This window comes from Centroberyx gerrardi, chromosome 5 (genome assembly GCF_048128805.1).
Source record: "Centroberyx gerrardi isolate f3 chromosome 5, fCenGer3.hap1.cur.20231027, whole genome shotgun sequence".
NCBI lineage: Eukaryota > Metazoa > Chordata > Actinopteri > Beryciformes > Berycidae > Centroberyx > Centroberyx gerrardi.
Window position 1 is genome coordinate 35765357 of NC_136001.1, and position 27755 is coordinate 35793111.

The 27755-nt window shown below is 41.0% G+C and overlaps 1 protein-coding gene across 1 annotated transcript; it reads left to right on the forward strand.

Moving 5' to 3' along the window:
• On the forward strand, nucleotides 1-27755 carry LOC139911877 (monoacylglycerol lipase abhd6-B-like). Its single transcript, XM_071899480.1, has 8 exons — nucleotides 1-142; nucleotides 12357-12516; nucleotides 12820-12933; nucleotides 13788-13920; nucleotides 21253-21410; nucleotides 21799-21853; nucleotides 26485-26585; nucleotides 27576-27755. The coding sequence occupies exons 1-8, from the start codon at nucleotides 24-26 to the stop codon at nucleotides 27753-27755; spliced, it is 1020 nt and encodes a 339-aa protein (XP_071755581.1). The 5' UTR covers nucleotides 1-23.

Sequence of the window (27755 nt, forward strand, 5' to 3'; positions counted from 1 at the left end):
TTGTTTTAAAAGGGCGTGCGGCGATGGAGCTGGATGTTTCTAACATGCTGATGCTTGCAGGAAGCACTCTGGCTCTCCCCATCCTTGCCTTCCTCACCTCCTTCCTGCTCTGGCCTGCAGCGCTCATCAAGGTCTACTACTGGTAAACACACACACCCACACACACACACACACACACACACACACACACACATCCTATCGCCTCGTTCACAGTTGACCATTCCATTACGTTACAGTATGCCAGAAATCCATTCATTCCTATGGGAAACAATTTTGACGGCGTGACAACGCAGCGCCTCCTTGTGGACAGCGGTCCAACTTTTGCGTTTTCTCCAGTCCGTCTTGACTTGGAATCGGAAGTTGTTTTCTGGACTGCATTTATGAGCTATTTTAAAAAAAATTCTTCAAACGCTATAAAATATTTTACAGTAGAAAACATATTTCACTCTACATTAACCATTTTAAATTGTGAAAACATGTCTGATGATTTGGTTACAGTGAGAACATTATGTAGGTGTTCACCTGATAGGCTATTACTTTGCTTTAACGAATAAAGTAGCCCCCCTCCAAAATGAACTTTTTAATAGTTTGTGAACAAAATAGCCATCCTTCCTCCATGTTGCATGTGCACATAGAGATATAACACTAGACGGGACATGACGTCATTAAGCGTGGGATAATCATCTGCCATCTTACCTGGGTCCAGTTTACCCGTAGCTACAACAGCTGTCTATGGGAAGCAACCACTGTTGTCCTGATCTGGACCAAACTGCTGCACTAAAAGGACCAAAGAGACGGGGTCACGTGGTGATGCAGAGGAAGATGGCTGCTTAGGAAGTGAGCTCTGGCACCATCGCCACTCATTTTGTTTTTTACCCGATTACTGGTGATAATTGTACTATAATTTTTGAGTCTTCTAATTCGTTATATATCCCTGCCATGAGCGGCATGCCGAATTCCAAGAAAACCGATCCAAATTCGACTCAACAGCACTAGTACTAGGGCCAAAACTAGCCAGACCGCTCAAAATGGCGCCGAGGCTAACGCCATTACAACCTCTGAGGGCGAGCCGACATCTAACACTGCGATTCTTGGGCTTCTTCGACAGCTGTCCGAGGACCCAAAGATGCATTTTACAGACATTCGGAAGGAGCTATCAGATGCGCGGAGAGGCATTTTTGCTGTCGAGGAGAAGCTAGCGGATGTCCTAACCTGAATAACTAGTGCAGAGGCCCGTCTGGATATGCTGGAAGACGCCGAAAAACAACGCCGAGACCATCCTTCGGCGTCTACCTCGGAGGTCGAGAAATTAAACGCCAAACTGACTGAATATGAAGACAGAGATAGACGCGTAAATCTGCGCATTTATGGCTTTCCAGAGCATTGTGAGAATAAGGACGCCATTTCTTTTTTAAAAGAAAAGCTCCCAGAGATCCTTCATCTTGATTTTCCGGAAGGGCCTGGACTTGGACACACTTGCACATCGGGCGCTGGCTCCTATCAAGCCCGGGGCGCCGCCGAGGCCATTCGTTGTGCGTTTTTTACGATTCCAGCAAAAAGAACGCTTGAGGAGTGCAGCCAGGGAGATTGGCGATGTACGGTGGCAGGGGAACAAAATTAGCATCTACCAGGATTTCTCAAAGGCTACTCAAGACCGGCGACACTCTTTCCTGGAATGCAAACGGCTACTTCACGCAGCTAAGATCCCGTTTGGCATTGGATACCCTGCCGTGCTGTCCTTCACTATGCCCGGGTGTATCAAACATCGATTTGACGACCCGAAGAAGGCTCTGCAATGCATCAAAGCGCTTTGAGTCGAAGCTGTCATATCAGCTACTGGACTGGCTTAATGCATAGGTATATATCCATGCTCCCGGAGAACATTTGTACTGGTAAGAGGCTCAGTAACATGCTCCACAATGTTATTTTTCTTGTTCTATTTTTGGACATTATGATCTATTAAATGTTTGATTTGGAGCTCTGCACTGCCTAGCCGGTTAGATGCTAGCTAGGCTAGGCTACCATGTTAGCTGGCAACTTCTTTTTTCTATCACTGCAGCTTGACATTAATGGCCTGTGCCACTATGAAGGATGGGAAGAGCTTAGCATTGATTTCTGCCTACGCCCCAAACAATTTTGACCCCGATTTTTATAATCTTCTAATCAAAACCCTCCTGGATCTAACAGGCTTTAGTTTGATTCTAGGCGCAGATTTTAATGCAGTGTGGGACAGTAACATTGATAGGTCGGGCAGGGCAGAGAGCAAGCATTACGACAGTGGGCTACCCACATGGGTATGATCGATCTCTGGCGTTTATTGAACCCATCCGTCAAGGATTACTCTTTTTTCTCAGCCAGACATAGATCTTTCTCAAGAATAGATTTTCTCTTTGCGTCCAAAGATTTATTTCAAAACGTCCAGAACACTATTTACATCCCAGTCGCATGGTCCGATCATAAACCTGTCTACTGATCTGCCTCCATAAAATCTGCCCCGTCTAAAGCTCCCAGGTGGCGTTTTAATTCTTCACTGCTCGACGATGAGGCATACAAGGCACAGTTTGAGATTAATTTCCGTGAGTTTCTGGAGTTTAACCAGGGCTCGGTTGCCGACCCGAGGATCTTATGGAATGCTGTGAAGGGCTTTGTGAGAAGCAACACCACCTTATTTGCCTGAAATCGAAACAAGGCACATGCGGCTAGACTGGAGGCGCTAGAATCGAAATATGCAGAGTGCGATTTGTAAAATCGGGGGGGGGGGGGGGGGGATATTTTTGGAATGTATTTTTGCCGGGTGATATTTTACACAAGAAGGCATGAAAATGAAAAATACAAGTGCAAACCCCTATAATACACATATTATTGTTCCCCAACGAATTCTATCCATACATGTCCATATATATCATATATGACCATATACATATGTCATATATGAGCCACACAGAGAGAGAGAGAGATTAGGAGGAGTAGGAGAATGCCGTGTATGCATGCTTGCATACCTCCACGCAAGCATGCATACATTCATGCATGCTTGTGTCAGCTCCCGGTGAGTATAGCTATGTGGCAAAGAGAAGGATAATATAAAAGAGGGAATTTGTGCGGCATTTTATTTTGAGCCTTAAATGTAATACATGCGGGCGTTAACATCCCTTTTCTACAAACCTGATTTCTATTCTAGTTGAGTAAATAGGTTTATATATTGTTACCATATCGCACAGTAATGTGGGAATAGGAATAACGCACATCAGATAATAAATCAGACCTACTGGTGTGATCAATCGGGCCATTATGGCTCAAAATATACAGCGGTGCCGGTGCGTAATACAGTGGTTGCTTTGGCTTGAATCTACAGTTTTATGTGTCTGGCCCGCAGGTGATGCCAGCTGTGTGCCAGTCAGCGCGTGTTTGTGGACAGCAGCGATGCTGACGAAAGGAAGAAAGATTTCTCACATACCGTTCTTTTAGCAAAGCAAAAATTAGTGTTGATGACGGACCTCCTTTTCTTTTTACACTTGGTTGCCCTTCTTTTATCCACAGCTCTGCAAATTTATGAGCTGGAAAGAACGCACCTTCTATAATCCATGCGGGTTTTTTTGGAAGTTGTTTGCGCCATGTACTGTCATATTGGAGAAATACATGTATTTAATTTACTGACAGAATAAAACATGAGAGTGGGGGGAAGCGTGTCCCCACCTGCGATTGCATTTCATTGCGCAACCTAACTGTCGGGCATAGGAAATGCATTTATTTAATTCAGTCTGACCAGAAGCAGGGATAAAACGTATCCCCACCGGCGATAAAAATGAATTACCAGAGGGGGGGATATCAAAAGCAGAGGGAGGGAAATCCCCCCCATCCCCCCCGGCAATTCGCACCCTGGAAATATGCTTCCCTAGATGCTACTCTCCAACATAGCTACAGTGATTCGGTCTCCCTCCTGAAGGAGGTGGTTAAAAAATAAATTAATTCTCTCCTCAAGCGCCGCTCAGAATTCCTCATGCACAGAACCAGGCAGAAATATTACTTCCATGCTGCGAGGCTCAGTCACCTGCTGGCCCTGAGACTTCGGACCAGCGAGCATTTCTCAGACATCTTTGGCATTAAATCTAAGGCGGGTAGACAGTCCATGACAAACCCAAGTACGACAGATACCTAAAGAACATCCATATGGAGCGTCTCTCCGGGAGTGAATGTGAAGACTTGAATGTACCTATTACATTGGTGGAGATTGAGGAGGTGTTGAGGGACATGCGCAAGGGCAAATCACCGGGCCTGGATGGAATTCTGCTGGAGTTTTACCTTGCTTTTTGGCCCTTGTTCGGTTCCCTGCTCTACGATATGATTCAGTTCTCGATGAAGGAGGGTTCATTCTCGAGAGACGTTAACATTGCTTTGATTTCCTTACTTTTGAAAAAGGGCAAGGACCCAATGGAATGTACGAGTTACAGACCCCTCTCGCTGCTGAATGCAGACGTAAAGATTTATGCTAAGGTGCTGGCCCGGCATCTTCAGGGCTACATGACAAAACTAGTGCACTGTGACCAGTCGGGCTTTATACGATCCAGGTTAGCGTCTGACAATGTAAGGAGGCTTTTACATGTCATAGATAGCGCCCGCAACCTGAAATCCCCTGCTGCAGTTCTTTCGCTAGACGCGATGAAGGCCTTTGACTGGCTGGAATGGCCTTTTCTGTGGTCGGTGCTTGAGGCAATGGGCTTTGGCACTCCTTTTATTGATATGATCAGAGTGCTATACTCGAACCCTACTGCTATGGTGCTCACGGGTAAGAATTGCTCACCCCTTTTTGACATCGCTAGGGGGTCCAGACAGGGTTGCCCTTTAAGCCCGCTGTTGTTTACATCTCCCTCGAGCCCTTGGCGCAGACCATCCGTCAATCACCCTTGCTGTTTCCGATCTCGATCAACGAAACACATCACCATATTTCGTTATATGCTGATGATCTGTTACTGTATGTCGACAACGCAACACAATCCATACCCCGGATACTGGTTATTTTTGACCAGTTTGGTGATTTATCTGGGTTTAAAATTAATTGGCAGAAGTCTGCTCTGTTGCCGTTGAACGAGGCTATGGCCCATGCATTCGTCCCTCCAGTTGTCCCAGTCGTCAAACACTTCACATACTTGGGCGTTGAAATCTTTCCGTCGATTCAAACCACAGCGAAACATAGTTTTGAAAACACTCCTAGTAAAATTACTTCAGATTTAAACAGATGGTCCTCATTACCCAATTCTCTGCGTAGCCGAGTCTCAATAATCAAGATGAATATCCTCCCTAGAGTTAACTTTTTTAGCTCGATGCTTCCTCTTCCTCCACCAGCCTAGTATTGGAGTAAGCTACAGATAGCTGTGACTAAATTTGTATGGCAAGGCAAACACCTGCGTATCAAGCTCTCCACGATGCAGCGGGAGAGACTGGCAGGCAGTCTATCTCTCCCAAATTTTAAATTTTATAATTGGGCCTTACGCTCAGACCCTTACTAACCTGGTTTGAGCCTAACGCATTGGTGTCTTGGCGAGCTCTGGAAGAGAGTCTTGTACATCCATATTCTCTCTAGGATCTTCTATACTCCAACGTGCCCCCAGCACGATGTAGACAAACGTTCGGCCCCATAGTCTCTCAATTGCTCACCGTTTGGAGGGCGGCAGAGAAGCTGCGTGGGTTCCCCTTTGCGTGGAACCCATGCTCACCAATATTTGATAATTCTAAACTGTTGATAGGTGGCCGCCCTATACAATACCCCCGCTGGAGGGAGAGAGGTATTTGCACGTTGGGGGATATTTATGGAGACAAGGGCCTGCACTCCTTTCAAGACCTGTGCATACAGTTTGAATTGCAACGTTCCTCCTTTTTTTTTTATTTGCAATTGAGATCCACTTTAAAGGCCTGCAGAGTCCCATCTCCTCTTACACCACATCCATTACATACAATTCTGTGTAGCACCAGAGGCACAAGAGGTCTGGTTTCCAAACTTTATTGGTTTATCTCGGAGCATGCTTATAGACCCATGGCATTAGACGTTTTGTGGAGGGCTGATATCCCGGACCTCGATACAGATTTCGATTGGAACATAGTCTGGTCTAACATTTTGTTGGCCTCTAGAAACCCTGATCACCAGCAGATTCACTATAATTTTGTACACAGAGGGGCGAATTCACAAAGAATGGATTGCGGCCGCTAATAGCACCATGAATTGCGTATCATTTGCAACCGCTATTTGCTCCGTCTCAAGGACCGATTCACAAAAGATATTGCGCTAATGATATGCCAGCGCAAACACGCCCATAACCTGTTGCAACTGAGTGCAATTTGCCCCTGTTTTGCATCTGATTGCAATTGCCAATGTGGCAAAGTATAAACGTTGCCTTTGCGCGAAGAACACAGTAGGCAGGACAATGGCAGAGAGAAAGAGAAAAATGAAATTTTTAGACCGCGAGCTGCAAGCCCTGACGGACGAGGTGCAGAGGCATTCCTCAAAACTTCAGGCAAGAAATTTAACCGGGACTGCGAGAAACCATATTTGGGATTTAATATCCCAGTCTGTCAGTGCTGTTGGTGTTTCCAAACGCACCTTCAGACTGCAAAAGAAGATGGCATGATTTGAAGCGGAGAACAAAGGAGAATGTAGGGGAGCTTTATTCATTTATTTTTCATGACACAATTGCATCCTGTCACTGCATCCTTTGTTTGTCATTGCATCTCACTGCATCCCAAAATAAACTAGAAGGGCACTCGCGAGCGCAGACCTCCGCCAAGGCCAATCCAGTCTTCTATGATATGCAAATGTACAAGCGCAACCAATATACGGATCCGCTCCAAAATTTAATGGGTTCTTCCTTGGCCCATGCTACACCCTTCCACGAAGTTTCATGAAAATCGGGCCAGTAGTTTTTCCGTAATCCTGCTGACAGACAGATAAACACACACACAAACGAACAGCACTGAAAACATAACCTCCTTGGCGGAGGTAATACTGTAAATGAGTTTGAGCGGGGCTGTCCATGGTGCTGAATCTTTAGGCCAAAATAAGGCCCACTGTGCTGACTAGTGAGATAAGTGAAAATATTTTCAGAGTGAGAAACTGAGTTGTATTGATTGTTTGGTTGTACTGATTTATTTGCTTTCGTTTGTGAAGCAATCTGTGTTAAAGTTCTATAGTAATAATAATAATAATAATAATGTCAAAATATTATTTACAGACTGTATTTACAGACAATCTTATTTTTTAGGTCACACAAAGGTGGAATTGTTGCAGAGACATTTGCAAGGTCAATTCAATTCAATTCTCAGTTAAATCAACAAGTGATAAAGTCTAGGCGTGACACCCCTTATAAATGCGCTTCAGTTACCACCAACTCTCTGAAGACGCTAATAATTTCACTCTAATTAGCGCCGACCTTTGTGAATTGGACTGTTTTTGCAGTGAGGCTCATTTGCATAGAAAGGGGCCAATTTTGCGCCAAATGTATGCATATTACCTAATTTAAATACGTGCAAATAGCACAGGAGCACCGAGACGCTATTTGCGTGGCACTTATTTCCATATGATTTGGGACTGTCCCCCAGTGTTTGAGTTCTGGGAGATGGTTGCCTACAATATTTCTGAGATGTTTGGGATTGAGGTGCCTCCGTCACTTGTCATATTGATTCTCAATGATTTGTCCACCCTGGGCTTGACGCCGATCAAAATTCGTGCTCTATTGGCCGGGCTCACTGCGGCAAAAAAATTGGTCGCCACACGGTGGAAGCCACCCCATTCCCTTTCCTTCCGGGTGTGGGTTCTCATGTATTTAGATATTGTGTACTTGGAACTATCGACAGCCCGTGTGCATGGGCGAAGGAGCCAACAATAGAAATCTGGAACTCTTTTTCAGTAAACCTTAAAAGTCTTTTAGAGTGACTGTCACTTCTTTATTGCGCGCGATGCTTTTAAATCCCTAGAGGGGGGAAGGGGGGTGGGGTGGATGTCTTGGTTTTATTTTTGTTTTTTGCTTTTTGTTTTTCCCTTATTTACTCTGGTTATTATTATAATTACTACTTATTTTATTCTTATTTTCTCTCATTGACTGTGTGTAGCATTGTTATATTATGCTATGTGATTTTTCCTTTTCCTTATTGTATGCATAAAACCTTAATAAAGAAAAATTTGATCACACAAAAAGGACCAAAGAGGCCAGAGAGGCTGGCATCACCTTCCACACGTCAGTAGAGTAGAAGATAGAGGCTGTTTTATATGCTAAATTTAATTGACACAACTTAAACACAACATTGCTGGCTAGTAGCCAACAGACTGGAATTGTGTTTGAAACAGTTTGTAACGGTATGTGTTAGCTAGTTAGCTGTTAGATGTAATCTTTACATTTCAGCTGTATGTTAGTTGGCTAGTTCTCTGCTGCCATACAAACACGTTGTTTCTGAGAACAATCAGCACACATCATTCAGCATTATGTCCAACCAGTGTTTATATTCTACTGTGGCAGGTCGCCGCCGTAAAGTCGCGACCCGCCATGCTAAACATACGTTCTATAGTGTTTTCTATAGTATTTGTATAGTACTCAGTAGCGGCACACACACACACACACACATGCACACACACATTGCACACACATGCACACAGACACACGCACGTTTGTGCTGCTATACTAGAAGATACTGAGGTCTTCCATTTGTTCTCCAGTTGAGTGGTTCTCAACCTTTTCCATTTTAAGAACCTTTTATATTGTCGTTCCTATGAAAGTATTTCCCAGGTCAGAAAAACAGAAAGTTTATTTCAGCTGTCCATGTTGAGCCTGCAGCTTATTAGTTTTTGTTTTTATATAGTTTTCAATTTTTATTTCATTTTTCATTTAGTTTTAGTTTTCCGTGTGGATTTGGTAGTTGTAGTTTAGTTTTTATTTAGTTTCAGTTCTAGTTGTAGTTGAGCTGGTGTAATGACAGAAATTCAGAAGAGTTTTTTTTTATATATATATTTGTTTGCAACAAGTATGGCATAATCCAAACAATAGGCCTAAATCATATATTGATTGAATGTGAATGTAATCACTTGAACAGTTTTTATACAAATCTTTTCAAATTTGGTATGGACATTGATGACCCCTAGAGGAAGAACTCTATTGATTTTGATGTGTTTATGATTATTATAACTATTATTAATTAACTGATTAAATGAATGTCCATGCTATTTGGACCCATATCTCACCATTAATGCACCATCTGGTGCATTATATTGTATTGAAATTTGTCAAGAGAATTGTTCAGGCAATTATGGAGATTTGTATGAAGTTTGAACTTTTGATAATAATTATTAATAAATATATATTGTTAAATAAATATTTGTTATTGAGTTCATTTATTATTGCGTGTTAAAAAAATAGTTAAGGTACATGCCCTTTATTATTGGGGAGACAATCCCTAGAGGATTATATCTATTCATTTCGGAGTGTTTAGGAGTAATAATAATATAATTAATTGGTTAACTTTATTAATTTGTGATATAAAAATAGTTACGGCATGCAAGCTTCATATTATGAAGATTAGTCTAGAACGAAAAATGTTATTATTTGGTGAAATAAAAATAGTTGGGACAAACAACCAATATAATTGGGAAGATTAACTGTGAGTCTTATTGTGTGATTATTGAATGGCTTTTATTACATTTGACTTAAAGGGGCCTTGAGGATTGGAGGATTTTGGGTATATACCCCTGCTGTCGCCCCGTCAGCATACTAGTTTACTTCAGTTTTCTCACAAAATCTTGTTTTTATTTTTATTTCAGTTTGTTAACACCTCGTTTTCATCTCTGTTTCAGTTTTATTTTATGATAATAACCTCAGAACACATTTTTATTTTTTCACAGAATTGGTTCTACTCGATTACGCTTTCTATCACCAGGAAGTCGACAGTTCAAATCAGGCAGCAGGGAAAATTTTGGCAGGTAAAGCGAAAGCAGATCACTGTCCCAGCCCCCAACAAACTGTTATGGTGCGTCTGAGCAAGGCATTTAACCCAGAACCAGCAGCAGACTGGTCGTACTGGGCAGGGTTTAAAACATCACCTTTTACAAGAGAGAGAGGGCCTAACACACACACACACACACACACACAGCAGTATTTTCAGTGTGACCTTGCCTGGTGGACTTTGACTAAGCTGTAAAAGAAACTCCTAGTTGGCAGCTTGGTAGATGACTGTCCCTATTACACACACACACACACACACACAGTGCTGAGTCACTGTGTCATGTAATATTAAGGCATCTTGGTTTAAAGTGGCACAGTGTCTTTGTCAGCAGCCTGACGCTGACTGTAAAATGATATTTCAGTACACTGAATTAAACATTACAGGGATTTCATCACCATGCGAAAAAACTCTTTCTTTATTGGTCTCTTGCAGGCTGTTAAATTAGATTAAATTAATATACAACTTTATTGATCCCTGTGGGGAAATCGGGTCGTTGTAGCAGAAAGTGCTATCTTATCTTATCTTATCTTATCTTATCTTAACATATCTTATCTTAACTTATCTATGCTTATCTATGCTGACGGGGCGACAGCAGGGGTATATCCCCGAAATTCCCCAATCCTCGAAGGCCCCATTAAGTCAAATGTAATAAAAAGCCATTCAATAATCACACAATAAGACTCCAGGGTTAATCTTCCCAATTATATTGGTTGTATGTCCCAACTATTTTTATTTCGCCAAATAATACGTTTTTTCCTTCTTGGGCTAATCTAAAGTTAATTATATTATTATTACTCCTAAAGACTCCAAAATGGATATAATCCTCTAGGGATTGTCTCCCCAATAATAAAGGGTATGTACCTTAACTATTTTTTTTAACACTCAATAATAAATGTAACTAATTAAATATAGCCACTAGCGGCGATGGCTGGGTTCATGCCAGTACAGCAGCCAGAGCTGAAACGTGGAAGTTTGCATTAAGATTACTGTCAGTTTTGTCATATCAGGCTGTTGAGCCGTCAGGCCCCGAGCATCAAGTCTGATACTGAAGAATGTAACAGCAAGTTAAAGGTGTCAATATCCAACTTCGTATTGGCTTTACTGTGTTTAGCTGTACACTCAAAATGCTGCTGTTGGGCAACATCTGGTCAGATCTGTATGGAAATTGGTGTGCATGTTCCACATAGAGGTTGAAACATGATTACCCAGCTTCATAGCGATTGGTGACATTCTGTTAGAGTTATAAGTCAAAAAGTCATAGGCCACGCCCACTTTCACTAATGACGACCAAACTTTAGATTTTGACTAGGACATGATCCTAGAGCATGTGTACCGAATTTCGTGTAATTTCACCAATTGGATTAGGAGATACAGTTTTCTGGCCTTTGTGGCGCCCCCTATTGGTCAATATTTAAATGGCTTTGCATACATGTTCATTCATTATATGTTAACATGTTGTCCAAGAGTCATGATGATTGGATCAAGTTATAACTATTTAGTAATCAGTCAACTGTGTAGGAGGATGTTAAATAATTCAAAATATCTCAAAACTTTTCCAGGCGAACCTTGAGGGTCCTGATGGCAAATTTGTAGAGTACAGTTAGGTGGACACGTGTACTAAGTTTAATGTAAATCAGACAAACTGTGTGGGAGATATAGCACTTTAAACTTTATTTTTGACCTTTAATTATACCACCACCATCAGGCCGATGGGGGTCATATTTCTTGTGGGTCTAATTGAAGCCATACTAGACCATGGTGCAAAGTTTCATGGCTCTAGCATGTACCATCTCATGGGAAATTGAGCCCAAATAGACACACACAATAATAATAGAAAAAAGTACGAGTACAAAAATTAATTGATTTATTTATGAAGTGATTATGTTCACGCGGAGGCGGCGGCGGCGGTGGGTGGGGTGAATCCATAATATCCGAAACTCATTTCGGCGATATAATTAAAATCACCAAATGTATTGAAAATAAAACAGCAAATAAGAAATAGAGACGCAGCTTCTTCATGGACAGATTTACTAGCTATTCGCATAGAAGATAAATATCGAGAAACACATGTCCTGAAGTGTCGATATTTACATTGTCAATATCAGGTTTACATATGAATGAAATATGAGAGAAATTACAGAGAAATAAGGTAGGGAAATTAGGTAATGTGCTGAGAAAAACATGTATGTGCAGTGTTCGCTCTCACCTTGTGAAACATGCAGCTGGCGCTAACAGGCTCCATGAGACAAATTGAGCTGATATTATGTTTTATTGTGGTTAAACTGCAGGTTCTGGTTTCTAAGCTGATCTGTTTAAAGATGAGACGCAGGTAGTTGCTGATTAGAATCAGGAAATGACTCAGCCCCCCCCCCCCCCAGGTACTGGAGGAGCAGGTTGGGGCTGCAGCTCCGTTATTCCTACAGCGGAGGCTACAGGTTCTGTTATTCCTGTCGGGGGAAGCCAGGGGGCGCCACACCCTCGCTGCTGCTGCTGCACGGCTTCTCTGCACACAAAGACATGTGGCTGTCCGTCGTCAAGGTAACGCACACACGCGCACACACACACACACACACACACACAACATTGAGGAAATAGTTTGTGGAGGAAAGGAGGGATGGGGGGAAGGAGGTGAAAGAGAGGGTGATAATAGAGGGAAGGATGGAGATGAAGGATAGAGAGGAAGGAGTGGGGAAAGGAGGGAGGGAAGGATGGATGGATGAAAGGAAGGTGGGAGGGATGGAGGGAAGGCGGAAAGGAAGGAAGGATGGATGGATGGATGGATGCATATAGGAAAGGAGGTGTGGAGAGTGTCAGTGAGTCTCAGTTTGTTTCCTTCTCCAGCACCTCCCCAGCAGCCAGCATGTTGTGTGTGTGGACATGCCGGGGCACGAGGGGACGAGCCGCACTGGAGCCGAGGACTACTGCATCCAGGGCCAGGTGCAACGCATCCACCAGGTGTGTGTGGGCATGCGTGTGTGTGGGCGTGCGTGAGAATGTGCACGCTCACCTCCCTCTCTTCCACGCTGATTCAGTTTTCTTTTCCATATTCTACTTTTGGTTTCAGTTACATCATGGACCGACGTCTGAACACTCCTGTTTGTATTTCTATTTTCGTTTTTTTGGTATCTTATTTTCATTTTTGAAGTCCCCATGAAATGAACTCCCATTACTTCTCTGTTCCTGGAAAACAGAATATCTTTCATGGTAACTTCATGCTGCACCAGGAGGTGTAAATATAAATTTCTAACCAATAAAACCATCAGATTTTTGAACGATTCTGCCCCTCCCATCAAATCAAACTGTCTTTCTCTCCCTGACTCATATTCCATTGGTTTAGACTTTGAATGCTCCTTCACTGCATTAAGTCCCGCCTCAACATCCTGTTTCAAGAAGAAATACATCAAATCAAGGAAGTAAAGATGCCATTTCATGGGGTCTTTAAAATTACAGTCCTGTGGAAGCTGTTGCAATATATTTTTTCTTGTACAGAGCTATAAAACTATAAAAAATAAAAAAAACACTGAAACATCGATGAACATATTGTCCCCAAGAATGATGAAGTCCCCATCTGGACCAATCAGGAACCTAATATGTCACCTTTGTTTTGAGCTGTGCTCACAGCGGTGAGATGCATCATTCCCCCAAGTTTTGTCAAAATCGGATCAGTGGTGCATTGAGATTTTGTGTGCGACGCATGGACGAGCGAACATGTGCTGTTCAGTGGAGAGTCATGTTGTGTTTTGTTTGTGTGTCCTGCTGCAAACCACATTTCCCATCAGAGGCAATAAAGTCTTCGACTCTGTCTCCAGTTTGTCCAGAGCGTCGGTCTGGACAGAAATCCTTTCCACCTGGTCGGGACGTCGATGGGTGGGAACGTAGCGGGGGTGTACGCCACCCGTTACCCCAGTCACCTGTCTGGCCTCACCTTGATCTGTCCTGCAGGTAAACCCACCTGGAGCCTGACACAGCACAGTGCAGACTGACCACAGCCACACTAGCATAGTCAGTGCTGGTGAAAGTTATTTTATATTATAAATATATTATAACTAACTAGTTACTTTACTTTGTTATTTGTCCTAAATAGTAACTAGTTACTTTACTACATTAGTCTTTATTAAAAGTAGCTCAGAGTACTTTCAAGTTACCCACTTAAATACAGACTTTAAAAAAAAATCTGTCTTCTGGTGATGTCATCACTATGTAGAAATCATCCCTGAGTAACATCTACTATTATCTAATTTACCTGATTCCACTGATATACAGTAAACTAGTCAGATCACAGAGGACTAAAGGATCAGTTCATACATTTAGTTCCTCTACATAATTCCTCTCTTCCTCCTGTAGCTGTTGGACCCACAGACAGTATTGTCTGTAGCTGTTGGACCCACAGACAGTATTGTCTCCAGTCAGCTGTCAGTTGAAGCTCCGCTGCCTCTTGCTGCAACGAGTCCAAACTGTTTGTCAAAATATCTCCAAAAAAGCCGTTTGTGTCTCCACAGAGTCGAGAGGAAACAGACTCAGTTCCTCCGTTACTCAACTTTCATTAATCAGGAAATCACAGAACTATTTTTCTCTGTCGCAGCACAGACCGCTGTGGGTTGAAAGGCGGTTCCTGGCGGAGTGATCTAGTTCTGGACGGTCAGGTCAGATTGTAAACAGTAGAGTTCGGTAGAAGACGATCCCCTGAGCGGAAACGGTTGGTGTCTTTTTGGAGATATTTTGACTCATTGTTAGCAGCCGGAGGCAACGGAGCTCGCTGTTTCAACTGACAGCTGACTCTGGAGCCAATATTGTCTGTGGGTCCAAGTACTGCAGGGATGAAGAGACTTATTATAGGTCCAATAAGTTGGAGGATGAACTCCATTATGTTCATAATGAACTCATTTGGAAGCCTAGAGTCTGTACGTTTTTGTAGATAGAAATGTAAACCCTCTAAGCCTAACTCATGGGATACATTAGTGTAAAGAGAACACACACAAGAAGGAAGCCTACTTGGAACTACACGCCAGAACGCTCAGTGAATATTATTGTGCCGACAAGATACCAAGAGGACTTAGGATTTGCTTGGAGCCCACCACTGGAAGAGGTGACAAAGCGTTCTGCAAAAAGTGTGCGAAATCTTGAATCACTGCTCTATCATCTCCCACAGCAGAGATGAACTGCCAATCATAAAGGACTCTATTGATAAGCTAGTGGACGACGCAAAATGCCTATGCAATGCTACAGACTATGACAATCTTCCTAAAGATACTCAAGCGCAGATTGACAAATACAAACAGGAGATTCAAGCCATGAAAATACAAGAATACAAATAATACATACAAGAAATACAAAAGAGACACAATGGACTATCAAAACGATCGGGTGTACTCCTGGCTGTCTCAAGAACCTCAAGCCAGAAGGCGTCCAACATTCAGTGATAGGTCCAATACCTCTGTTAGTGAACATTCCCAGGGATCCATATCGAGCAAACAGCGTTTTTTAGACCGATGCAAGAAGAACCATCTCCCACCTGCAGATCATGTGTCCTGAAGAGGGCTTCAGGATGCACATGCAGGGGCAAGAGGGGCAAGGGGCAGCATCGGATCTAACCGTCCCGCAGAACCTAGTCTTCAAAATTTCCTCAAGAGAACTGAATAACATTCATACGCAAGTACTATCCAAAGGACTATCTTTTGTTCCCACTCCTTCATTGAACTCTGCAAAAACTGAATTGTTTAGATTCTTTCGCAATGTGAAATTGAAAGGTTTTTTCACTCAGTCTGAAGACAATACTAAGCTTTCTTATACAACCACAGCTAGAAACATGTTTAAACATCAAGGTAAATTCATGGCTTTCATTGCTAACACTTCTATAAATACTTTTTGTAGATTGGTGGAAGAGGAAAGTGCTGTAAAAATGCCCCTTAAAAAAGATGTAAAAAGACAAAACTTCACTTTTGCAGAGAGAAAGGCTTTAAATGAGTTGGAGCGAGACAAAACCATCACCATAAAACCATGTGACAAAGGGGGTGGCATAGCAGTCCTGGACACAAATAAATATATTGACAAAATGAACAGAATGTTAACAGATACTAAATATTACAAAAAAAATAACCTTCAATCCAAAAAGGTTGGGATAATAATTGGCTTACAGAGGAGGAAACCAAATTCCTAATAAATGAACATCCTCTCACGGCAGTGATTTATGGACTGCCAAAAATTCATAAATCTGTAATAGACCCTCGCCTTCGTCCCATCATTTCTGGTAAAGGATCGCTGACTGAAAACATTTATAAATTTGTTGATTATAATATCCAACTGCTAGTCAAGCGGTTGCCATCCTTTATCAAGGACACAACAGATTTCCTGTTAAAGATCAACTCTCTTCAAGATATAACAGTGATTGGTTGGTAACTCTCGATGTAACTTCTCTTTACACTAATGTATCCCATGAGTTAGGCTTAGAGGCTTTAAATTTCTATCTACAAAAACGTACAGACTCTAGGCCTCCAACTGAGTTCATTATGAACATAATGGACCTCATACTGACAAGAAATTATTTTCTGTTTGGTATCAACTATCGAGTATGTTGAACAACAACATGGATCGGCAATGGGTTCCCCCTCAGCTTGTGCTTACAGCTGCCTATTCATGGGCAAATTCGAAAATTATTTCATTTACAATGATATTATCCATAAACGAAATATTTAACACTTCTCCAGGTTCATAGATGACATATTCATGGTTTGGTCAGGTAGCAAATAACATCTTTTGGATTTTTTTTCATATGTAAATTCACGTCTTGAACGCATATCATTTTCTTTGGAAAGGGATCTGAACACCATAAACTTCCTTGACGTTAAACTTATTAAACAAGATGGAAAAGTCTCTACCACAATTTTCAGAAAAGCCACAGATAAAAACAATTTGTTGAAATTTGACAGTTACCATCCAACTCCCCTGAAAAAAAGTTTACCATTAAGTCAACTAGTCAACCTAGATAGTCATCTTCGATCAGCATCCGAATTAATTGAAAATAAAAACAGAAAAGATCTATTCATGAAAAAAGTAAAAACTAGCAAACTGTGAATTACATCATGGCCTACAGTCCCTTCAGTCATTTCATTAAGTCCACGGTAAAGAAATATTGGTACATATTGTCTTCAGATAGAACATTAAAGGATAAGGCTGGTGTTTTTTAATGCATTTCTTACCGTCAACAAATCCTATGAAAATAAAAAATCAGCAATGAATTTGTTTTGCTAACAAGTCTCGTCCATGTAGCCGGTGCCCAATGAAGCCTCATGTCCCAGCAGCCATAGAACTCCATTGTATTAAAAAAAATATATTAAAAACCCGTCACAGAGCCATGCTGCTGCTCTGCAACATATTTCATCATTGCTATGCACCGGGCCAGCCGACTTTTTCCTCAAACAACTTAATAAGCCGACTGTAAACACATTTTCCATCTCAGGAAAGTAGTTCCGTAGCACCGAAAATAGTCCCCGGCGTAATGAAGAATTTGTTCCCATTTGAATTTGATTTGGTAATAACTACAACAGCCTGACTTTTCATGGTAACACTTTACGATTTTTAAAATTGAAACTATGTCTTTGTGAGCTGTATTTAAAGGTTTTTAGCTTACAATTGGAGCCAATGACTTCCGGTTTGAAGGCTAAAAACGAATTGTTGATTTTGTTATTTTCATAGGATTTGTTGACGATAAGAAATGTATCTAAAAACACCAGCCATATCCTTTAAACAATGTATTTCAACACCCTCCTTATTTTACTTATAAAAGAGCTACAAATCAGTCAGTCACTCAGTCACTCAGTCAGGTAACGCTAGTGAGATGATGCACTTCGTCAGATGGCCTGTAGAGGGCGTTTTTGACTGTGAGATGTAGTGTTTCCATACAGAGGCACAAAATCAAAAGTTGCCCAGTGTAAAGAAATGGATCTAAATCGATCTCTAATGCACCTGATGTGCACATCATGTCATGTCTGTAATGTGGAGATGTACAGACAGCAGACCAGCAGCACTGAACTCAATCCACAGAGTCTCCCGGTGTGAAAACAAAAGTGAAACTTAACATTCCACAGTCTGTAACGGTGCTTCGCTGCCCTACAGACTTTAACGGTAGGTGACTTTAATGTTACCTTGTGGTATTTAAGTAACGTTAATGGAATTAGGCAATTTAACGTTTCGCAGTGCTTCAGTGCAGAGTATTGAACATGCGCCATGGGTCTGTACAGGATCTGTGCTTGTTTAAATAAAGGACACAGATTGGAGGACTGCGACAAAGTGGGCATGACCACATCATTTGTCACTGTTACATTATCTCTTTATCCATAAGTTAATCTCATTGGTACATCTCTACATGTTTGTTAAGTTCCATCACGCATTGAGTTGACCAGTAATTTCACCGTGTAATGCGAACGTACATAACTATCCCAGGTCTGTTTGTGTTTAGCGTTATATTTTGTTGAGATTTCCAAATTCCATATTTATCGGTTTAACACTGTAATGACAGACAAACAGTTTCGCCATTTAATTTACCTTTATTGTTGTTTTGGTTACAGGATTTTCAGAATTGTATAGTAAAGTTTTCTTTGTTCACAGAAGTACTCTTACCTACCACGGGAAACAACTGTTTGGGAGGGGGCCACCCTGCAGTTGCGTCTGTTATGTGGTCAATGACATCACTGATGATGTCATGGCCTATTCCATGTCGTAGGGGGGGTTCTTACTTTGCTAATGTGTATTATTCTTTTGCTAAGCGAGACCGCGAGTATTTACTCTATTTTGGTGATGTATTCAGGTACAGTAGGAAATTGGAGATTCTGTGGAAAATAACACTATGGTTAATAATATGTAAAAGCTATGTGTGTGTAAAAGCTGGTAATATGTCTCACCCCTGTAGTGAGGTTGGTGAAGGCCAGGGGGATGTGTCTCTGAAATTGATGGCTGTATTTAAAGAGTTGCTCTGATGCCAGCCAGGGAGGAAGGTCAGGCAGTGCAGATGCCAGTGCACGTATCATGATTTTGATTTGGTATTTGATATGAGTTGAGTTATCCTCTGTTCTGTAAGTCTTCAGTTTTTTTGAATTTTTGTTTTCATTTTTTTTTTGTGTTGCACTCTTGGTGGGACCTTCAGTTCGCCTTCTGAGTCAGCTTCCTACTTCACTAAGACCCTCAGGCTACAGCTATCTCACAAGGACTTAAAATGTATAGACACCGAGAAAGTAAGGTTGAATCGCAGAGGGGGTAATAACGAAAATGCCTTATTGAAAATGGAATGTTTCTGGATACATACCTTAAATACATTGCATCCTAATGGGTTAAACAAGGAATGCAACCTGACAGTCTTTTTATGAATGAATGACTGTTGAGGTCGGGCTCCCGTATGAATATAGTAGCCTAATGTTTAAACTTAGAGACTATTGGTATGTCTGATTTATGAACGGCTGACCACCTGATGTCTTCAGATATCCCATAGTTTTTTGACATATATATATAAAGTTTTTTGACATTTTGTATAATCTTTTGACATGTCTTGTTGTACATGTTTAACAATGTAAATTGCACAAATGACCCCTGGTGGCTACATCAGGAACCACATGTTGGAGTTTAGTTTAACACCAGGGATTTATAAAGCAAGACCTTCATATAATGATTCTTGTTATGGGGATTAGATCCTTCATGTCAAAACGGTAGAGGTATTTTGAAAGTGGTGTCTGCATGTATGAAATACTTTGAAACCTCTTATTTTGTTGATTTAATGTTGTAACAAAATCATGTTGAGATGATGAGATCACCTGTGTCTTTCCACACACCTGTGACAATTAAGTTTCCGTACATATAGAGGAAAAATATTTGTTACTATTAGACACTGATGAAGGCCGGAGGGCCGAAAATAAAATAAGTGCTTAACAAAGTAACTACCCATCATGTGCCACCCCGTCCTTATCAATTTATATGATCTAATAACTGGATACTGAACTGAACAGTCTGAGCACAGTGGCCGTACTACGATTACTTATTATAGGTCCAAAATCAACAAACTTATCCTTTAAGTGATCATGTCTACTCTCAGAATAAACAGCAGGTGGCGCTCACAACACAGTGGAAAGTGCTTTCAATTCAAATCTTCCATATGATAGAGAAATGTAAGTTACCAATAATATCCTTATCTTTTCTTCAATCAGTTCAGAGTATTGTGTATATTTCCAAGTTGTGAAGTTTATTGTTATGTTCGTTCTGAAAGCGAGTCACAGCCTACAAGCCTCCACCACTGCATCGTCTGCTTTTAAAGGAATAGTTCACCCAAAAATGAAAATTCAGTCACTATCTACTCACCCCCATGCCAGTAGAAAATCAGGTAAAGTTTGTTAGTCCGTACAACAGTCCCGGAGATCCCCGGAAGAAGTACATTGCAGTGTTCTCCAAAACAACTGAAGTTGCTGGTGACCTGTCTTCAGAGTTAAAAAAATAACAGAAAATAACCATAAAATGGCTCCATACAGCTCTTACAGCATAATCCAAGTCTGTTTTTTATATTTTTTGTATTTTTCTTTTTAATTTGCACTAACTAAAAATGTAACCATTTAAAAGGAAAATAAAAGCAACTAAATGTAAGTTTGAGAAAATAACTAATAACCGATTACATAAATTGACACACTAAATCACTTGTTTCCACAAAACAGTAATGTGAGTAGTGTAACACAGAGCCACAGTGCAGACTGAGGTCCAGGCTGCAGGACAACAGGAACTCACACACACTATGTATCTTCTTTTAAATCACTTCCTAACAATTATCTTTAAATATTGCAGATGTTTGCTTTTATGTGATGTATTTTATCTGATTTTTTTTTTTTTTTTACAAATATATTGTTTCATCCTCCATCCTTTTATCATGCAGTGCCTCTTTTTTTTACTCTCTTGCCTCTTCATTTCTAGGCTACTCGTTTTAATTTATTTTACAAGTTTGATTGTTGGTTTTTATTTGATTATTAAAGCGCTTTAAAATAGTGCTTTACAAATAAAGTTTATTAGGATTAGTATTAGTATTACAGTGCAAAGTGACAATACAATAGACATCTCTCCTCCTCTCCTCTCCTTCTCTCCTCTTCTCTCCTCCTCTCCTCTCCTCTCCTTCTCTCCTCTTCTGTCCTCTTCTCTCCTCTTCTCTTCCTCCTCTCCTCTCCTCCTCCTCTCCTCTCCTTCTCTCCTCTTCTCTCCTCTTCTCTTCCTCCTCTCCTCTCTTCTCCTCTCCTCTCTCCTCCTCCTCAGGCTTGGTGTGTCCTATAGACAGTGTGTTTGTCAGCCGTCTGAAGGAGTTGGAGAGGAGCAAGCAGAAAGAGTTGATCCCTCTGATCCCCTCCACTGCTCAGGAGATGGAGGCCATGTTGCAACTCTGTTCCTACGTCCGCTTCAAGATACCACAACAGGTACTACCACTACTACTACTATTACTATTACTACTACTACTACTACTACCACTACTACTATTACTATTGCTACTACTACTGCTACTACTACTACTGTTACTGTTACTACTGTTACTGCTACTTGATTTGATTCTTTTAATGCAATGCATTTTGCTTGTTCTTTTATATGAATTTTATCTTTTTATCTGTCTTTTACTGCCTTCTATTGATGTAAAGCACTTTGAGCTGCATGTTGTGTATGAAATGTGCTATACAAATAAAGGTTATTATTACTATTACTACTACTACTATTACTACTACTGCTACTGCTACTGCTACTGTTACTGTGACAAGTTTTTGGTGAATATCTCCTGTGTGTGTGTGTGTGTGTGTGTGTGTGTGTTGTCAGATCCTGCAGGGCCTGGTGGATGTCAGGATTCCACACAATGACTTCTACAGAGAGGGTCAGTCAGTACTCGTATTGATCACCAATACTCTCTGCTGGAAACTAACTCTCTGTTCATCTGGTAACAGTGACTCTTGGATCCACCAGCCGCTTTCACTATTTAACCAGCCAGCTGGATGTTTAGAATAGAATAGGACTCAAGCTGATGGTCAGTTACCTGATACAGAGCCTGGCAGCTGAGAGTGAGTTTGCACCATTGGGCGATGTAAGTGATTCTTAACCTGGGGGTCAGGAGCTAATTTTGGGGGGTTGTGATTTCTGGGATAAAAAAAAGCAATGCAAATTTGTTATTATATCTATTTTTCTTTTCAGATTTTTCTCAAATTTTTGCTTTTTCTTGTGAAATAGGCCTACTGAATAGTTTTCAGTGTCATGGCCTGCCTCCTCTCATAATGAATCAAATGAGACTTCAGTACTCTGCACATGCAGTGGGGTGGGCGGGGGTCATGAGCCGGGATCAACCACATTACCCATAACCTCCCTCTGGATATTGGGAATTATCTGAAGCCTCCAGGGCTGCAGGTTTTACTTCCATGGAGCGAAAGTTAGCTGTCCAGTCAAAACTGACTGGCCGATTGTTATCTGGTTCTGAAGCTCAGTGGGTAGAGGAAGGAGCTAACACCGCCATTTTGATGTCAACCAAAAACACTGCACACATTACGATTAGCAGTAAGAAACTGTTGCTCATTGCTTGCCTGGCAGATCCGAAGGGAAGAAGCTAATAGGATAATCACTACAATTAAACTGACAGATGGCTCAGTAATTAGGGAGCTACAGCTAATTAATGCAGCATTTACAGAATTTTATAGAACATTATACACTTCTCAGGGAAGTGACACGGCTTCAACAGAGGCTTTCCTAAACACTTTAGCTGTTCCTGTTATAACAGAAGAGGATTGGGAGATCTTGAAGCTGATATTACTGAAGAGGAGGTCCAAAGGGCTATATACTGTCTGCCAGGGGGCAAATCGCCTGGGCCAGATGGATTCCCAATAGATTTTTATAAGAAATTCTTACCTGGGCTTCTTTGATCCTTGGTAGACATGTATAGGGAGACTCTTGTCAATAGCAAGCTACCTGATACATTAGAGCAAGCATTAATTACTCTGCTACTTAAACCAGGGAAAGATGCTAATCTTTGTGGTTCATATAGACCAATATCTCTACTGAATTTGGATTGCAAGATTCTGGCTAAATTTATTGCTACTAGATTAGCTCGTTTCATACCTGGTCATGTCCATGGATCAAACTGGGTTTGTTGTTTAATGTTTGAAGGCTCTATAATATTCTCTATTTTGCTAAACAGATCAAAGTACCTATTCTCCTTAGATGCTGAAAAGGCCTTCGACCGTGTCGAATAGAATTTTTTTTATTTACCGTCCTTGAGAAAATGAACTTTGGTCCCAGATTCCTGGCCATGATTCAAATTCTCTATCAATATCCAAAAGCAGCAATTCTCACTAACTCTGACATCTCCTCTCAAATCCCTTTGACAAAGGGAACCCGGCAGGGGGTTGCCCTTGCAATTGAGCCATTGGCTATAGCAATTCGATCACATCCATGGAGTAGAAGTTGGGAATATAAAACATACCATCTCATTGTACGCTGATGATATTATGCTCTATTTAGCAAAGCCTGGGATCTCCCTTACAAATTTGGTTGAATTACTGGATACCTACAGTGCTATATCAGACTATAAGGTAAGGTAATGCCGCAAAGAGCATTGTCATGCCCCTTAATTTAGCAGCAGAAGTAATGTCCAAATTGAATGTACCCTTTTCATGGAATGATAGTTGTCTAACTTACCTTGGTTTACAAATATCAAATAGATTAGACCACACATTTTCCTTGAACTACAGCCCTCTGCTCAAGAAGATAGAGCAAGAGTTGGGTAGATGGAAATCATTGTCTGTCTCTTTAATAGGTACAGTAAACTCTATTAAAATGAGTATACTTCCTAAATTATTATACCTATTTAGGACTCTCCCCATTCATGTCCCACAGCACTTTTTCAAACGTTTAAATAGTGTGATAATACAATTTCTCTGGCGGGGGAAGACGGCTAGAATGAAATTGAAGGTTCTCTGTCTAAGCCCATGCAAGGGAGGATTAGGCCTACCAGATTTCCACCTGTACAATTTAGCAGCACAATCTATGGGTTTGGCAAACAAACACACAGAGTCCCCCCTCTTGGCTACAAATTGAGCAACATCAATTATTGAATGTTACCCTTTCTAGCCTTCCATATATTGCTTTATTCCATACATTTAAAGGTGTTGTTAATAACCCATTTGTTAAGCATGGTTGCAGAATTGTCAGATATTATTTATATTTAGGGTCTAAGGCTGGGGTGCCGGGTAGGTTAGGCTATATAGAATAGGTAGATTGTTTGTCTCGCTAAATCTGCTCCTACCTACCTTGTGTTTTTCATCTGCTGTCCTATAAAATTTTGTTTACCACTGATTGTGTTTAGTTAGACCTAGCTAGACACATTCTCTGTAAAGCCCTCTGAGACATGCTTGTGATAAAGGGCTATATAAATAAATAAACTTGAAACTATTAGGAAAAAAAACAAAAATCAACAATCCACTTACACAGCTACCCCTTTCTACACCAACCCAGGTCTATCTGAGGTACTTCATTGATTTGGTATTGTAAGAGTATTCAAACATTTGGGGACCTATTTGAAAACAAGGTACTGACCTTTGAGCAATTGCAGACAAAATTCCAGTTGCATTCCACACAATTTTTTAAGTATTTGCAGGTTACAACAGGGTGGTCGATTATTGCCTATGGCCCCTATGGAGTTGGACACTAACATAAGGGGCAGAGAATATGCAAAGAACTTTGTTTCGTTTATGTATACAATTTTAATGAAATTATGTAACTGTGGCCCAGTGGGAGATAAGGTAAAATGGGAGCAAGATCTTGGTATTGCATTTAAGGACGAAGAGTGTAAATTAAGTTGCCAAAAGAGTCATACACTCTCTTTCAACAGTCACCATAAACTGCAACAATTTAAGATTATACACCACAGCATCTAAATAAAATACATCTGAACTATTCTGATTTATCAGAATAATAATTTATTTAACAGAAATCGGACCTCTGGTCCATATGTTTTGGTCTTGCTCCCATTTAGAAGAGTATTGGAGAGTTGTGAAGGACTCTATTGAAAAGGTGACTGGCTTAGAGCTAACTTTAAACCCAAGGCTGGTATTGTTGGGAGATTAATCTATATTGCCTTCAAGGAACGGTCAGAACATTTATATTTATCAAAATGGCTTTGATTGCTGCCAATAAGTGTATTGCATTAAGATGGATGGTGCTGTACCACCATGCTCTACTATGTGGCTGAAGGAGCTTTCGTCTTATGTTCCAAAAGATAATGTATAACTTGAAGAAGAAACCAAGAACTTTTGACAAGGTGTGGGGTGGATTTCTTGCCTACATGGCAGGCAATGGAAAACAGGAAAAACATGCTTTCACATGGGAAATTAATGTGTTTTTTCTATTATTATTATTATTTTTATTATTTTTTATTTTTTAATTATTCATCCATTATTTATTTTTAAATTAAATGTTGTATTGTTGGGTTTTGTCATACTTTTTCCCTTCCTGAGGGTGTGGGAGAGTATGAGTTGGTGTGGATTTGAAGCCCCTGACTGTGATTCTGCCTGAAAGTACCCTTGAGTATAATAAATATATTGTGGAAAAAAAAAAAAAGATACTGTTGCTCAGTCAAAAAGGGAGGCAGAATATTCTGTTGAATGGTTTATTCATGGAAACATATGAACCTGAGTGAGACCTTCACCAGTATGACCAGTAGTCAGGTCGCTCTACATGAGAGATTACATGCAGAAATAGAGGGTAAACCCACTTTTATTAGAAAATAAATTGGCCCATTTTTTTTACTAAAAATAAATCCAAGGTGTAAATTCAGGGTATACATGATAATAAGTCATATAAAACTTAAGGTAAGAAGGTTAAAATATAATTGATTTTTTTGGTTGTTTGCCTGATTGGAGGTCAGTTCACCCTCATTGTAATTTCCCACTGCATCACTGTGCACTGTGCTCAGTGGTTAGCACTGCTGCCTCACAGCAAGAAGGTCCTGGGTTCGAACCCCGGTCCGTCCCAGGTCCTTTCTGTGTGGAGTTTGCATGTTCTCCCCGTATTTGTGTGGGTTTCTGCCGGGTGCTCCGATTTCCTCCCAGCATTAAAGACATGTACGTTAGGGTTAATACTCTGGTCAGTGCCCCTGACCAAGGCACTGGCAAAAGAACTGGAGTTGGTCCCCGGGCGCTGTACTGCGGCTGCCCACTGCTCCTAGTGTGTGTATAGGATGGGTCAAATGCAGAGGATAAATTTCCCCACGGGGATAATAAAGTATATAAATACAAATACAAATATTGTTGACATGCTGCTCTGGAGCTTCTTCTAAAACCATCTGCAGACCTCAAAACCACATGGTTGTCATGCTCTAAACAAGGCTGTCTTTGTCAGTCCCTGAAAAGTTGACATTTTGGAGAGTCAAGGTTTTCACCCAGCAGCCATAATCCCAGGGTGATATTACTGCTACAATAACTGGTGTGTGTGTGTGTGTGTGTGTGTGTGTGTGTTGTACAGTGTTCATGGAGATCGTGGGAGAGAAGTCTCGCCACTCCTTACAGGAAAATTTGCATCTGATCACAGCACCCCTACAGGTCATCTGGGGGAAGCACGACCAGGTAAATAAATACCTATCCACACAGCATGCTGCCCCTTGATGCAGGTTGGAAGTTGGAGCGGGGCTACATGTTGGGTGGAGCTTCACGTGTAGCTCCACCCCCTTCTTCTTGTGCTTTCGAGACAAGATGACACACTGCCACCGCCTGGTAGAATCTTACCATGACAGCTCACACTGATCTATGGACTTTGTTCATACACCAGTCATTAAAAAGTTTGCAAGTAACATTTCCAAAATAAGTCTTTAGTTAAATAAGAACCAGATTACTCATATCTTACTATTTCTATCTATGGTCAATATGTTGATTCCATTTGAAGTAAATGGGATATGTATTCAGAAGCTCCACTTCCATTGATACTGTAACAAAAACCTCATAACAAATTACATCTTTTTTTATAATATTTTGTGGAACAGTATTAAAGTGACTAATAGTGTCATTTTTGACGGGGGAAAATCTTTAAAAAAATATGTGGCCAATGCTGCCTCTATGGATAATTAAAAAAAAAAAAAATGAATATATTAAACTGCTTATCACAGAAAAAATGATATTCACATGCATTATAAATAAAACGTTTCCATTTTAAAGCCCCTACGTGTAGAATTTTTATCTGATTATATCATCCTCCAATTAATTTTGATACCATAAAAGTACAATGCTGTCATTAGGAATAATATAGGAATTAATGCTTGAGCTACAGTTATCTGCAGCAGTACTTTGTTTACATATTCCAGTTGCATGGAGGGGGGTGTCGCCCGACATGTGGCCCCGCCCCAACTTCCAGTTTGCATCGAGGGGTACTTGGCTTCTGCTGATAATCCCCAAATTTCTTGTTTTTCTTGATTTTTGGCGACACTTCTGGTGATCAGCAGTCATTGCATAATCACTTCTCTTTGTCCCTTCTCATCTCCTCTCTCTCTCCTCTCTCTCTCTCCTCTCCCTCTCTCCTTCCTGTCTCTCTCTCTCCTCTCTCTCTCTCTCTCTCTCCCGTAGGTGCTGGATGTGTCGGGGGTGTCGGTGCTGCAGGCGGCGCTGCCCGGCTGCCAGGTGGCGCTGTTGGAGCACTGCGGTCACTCTGTGGTGCTGGAGCGGCCCAGGAGGACCGCCCAGCTCATCATGGACTTCCTGTCTGCACAGGAAGTCGACGGCGAGGGCGGCAAGAACATTTCCTGA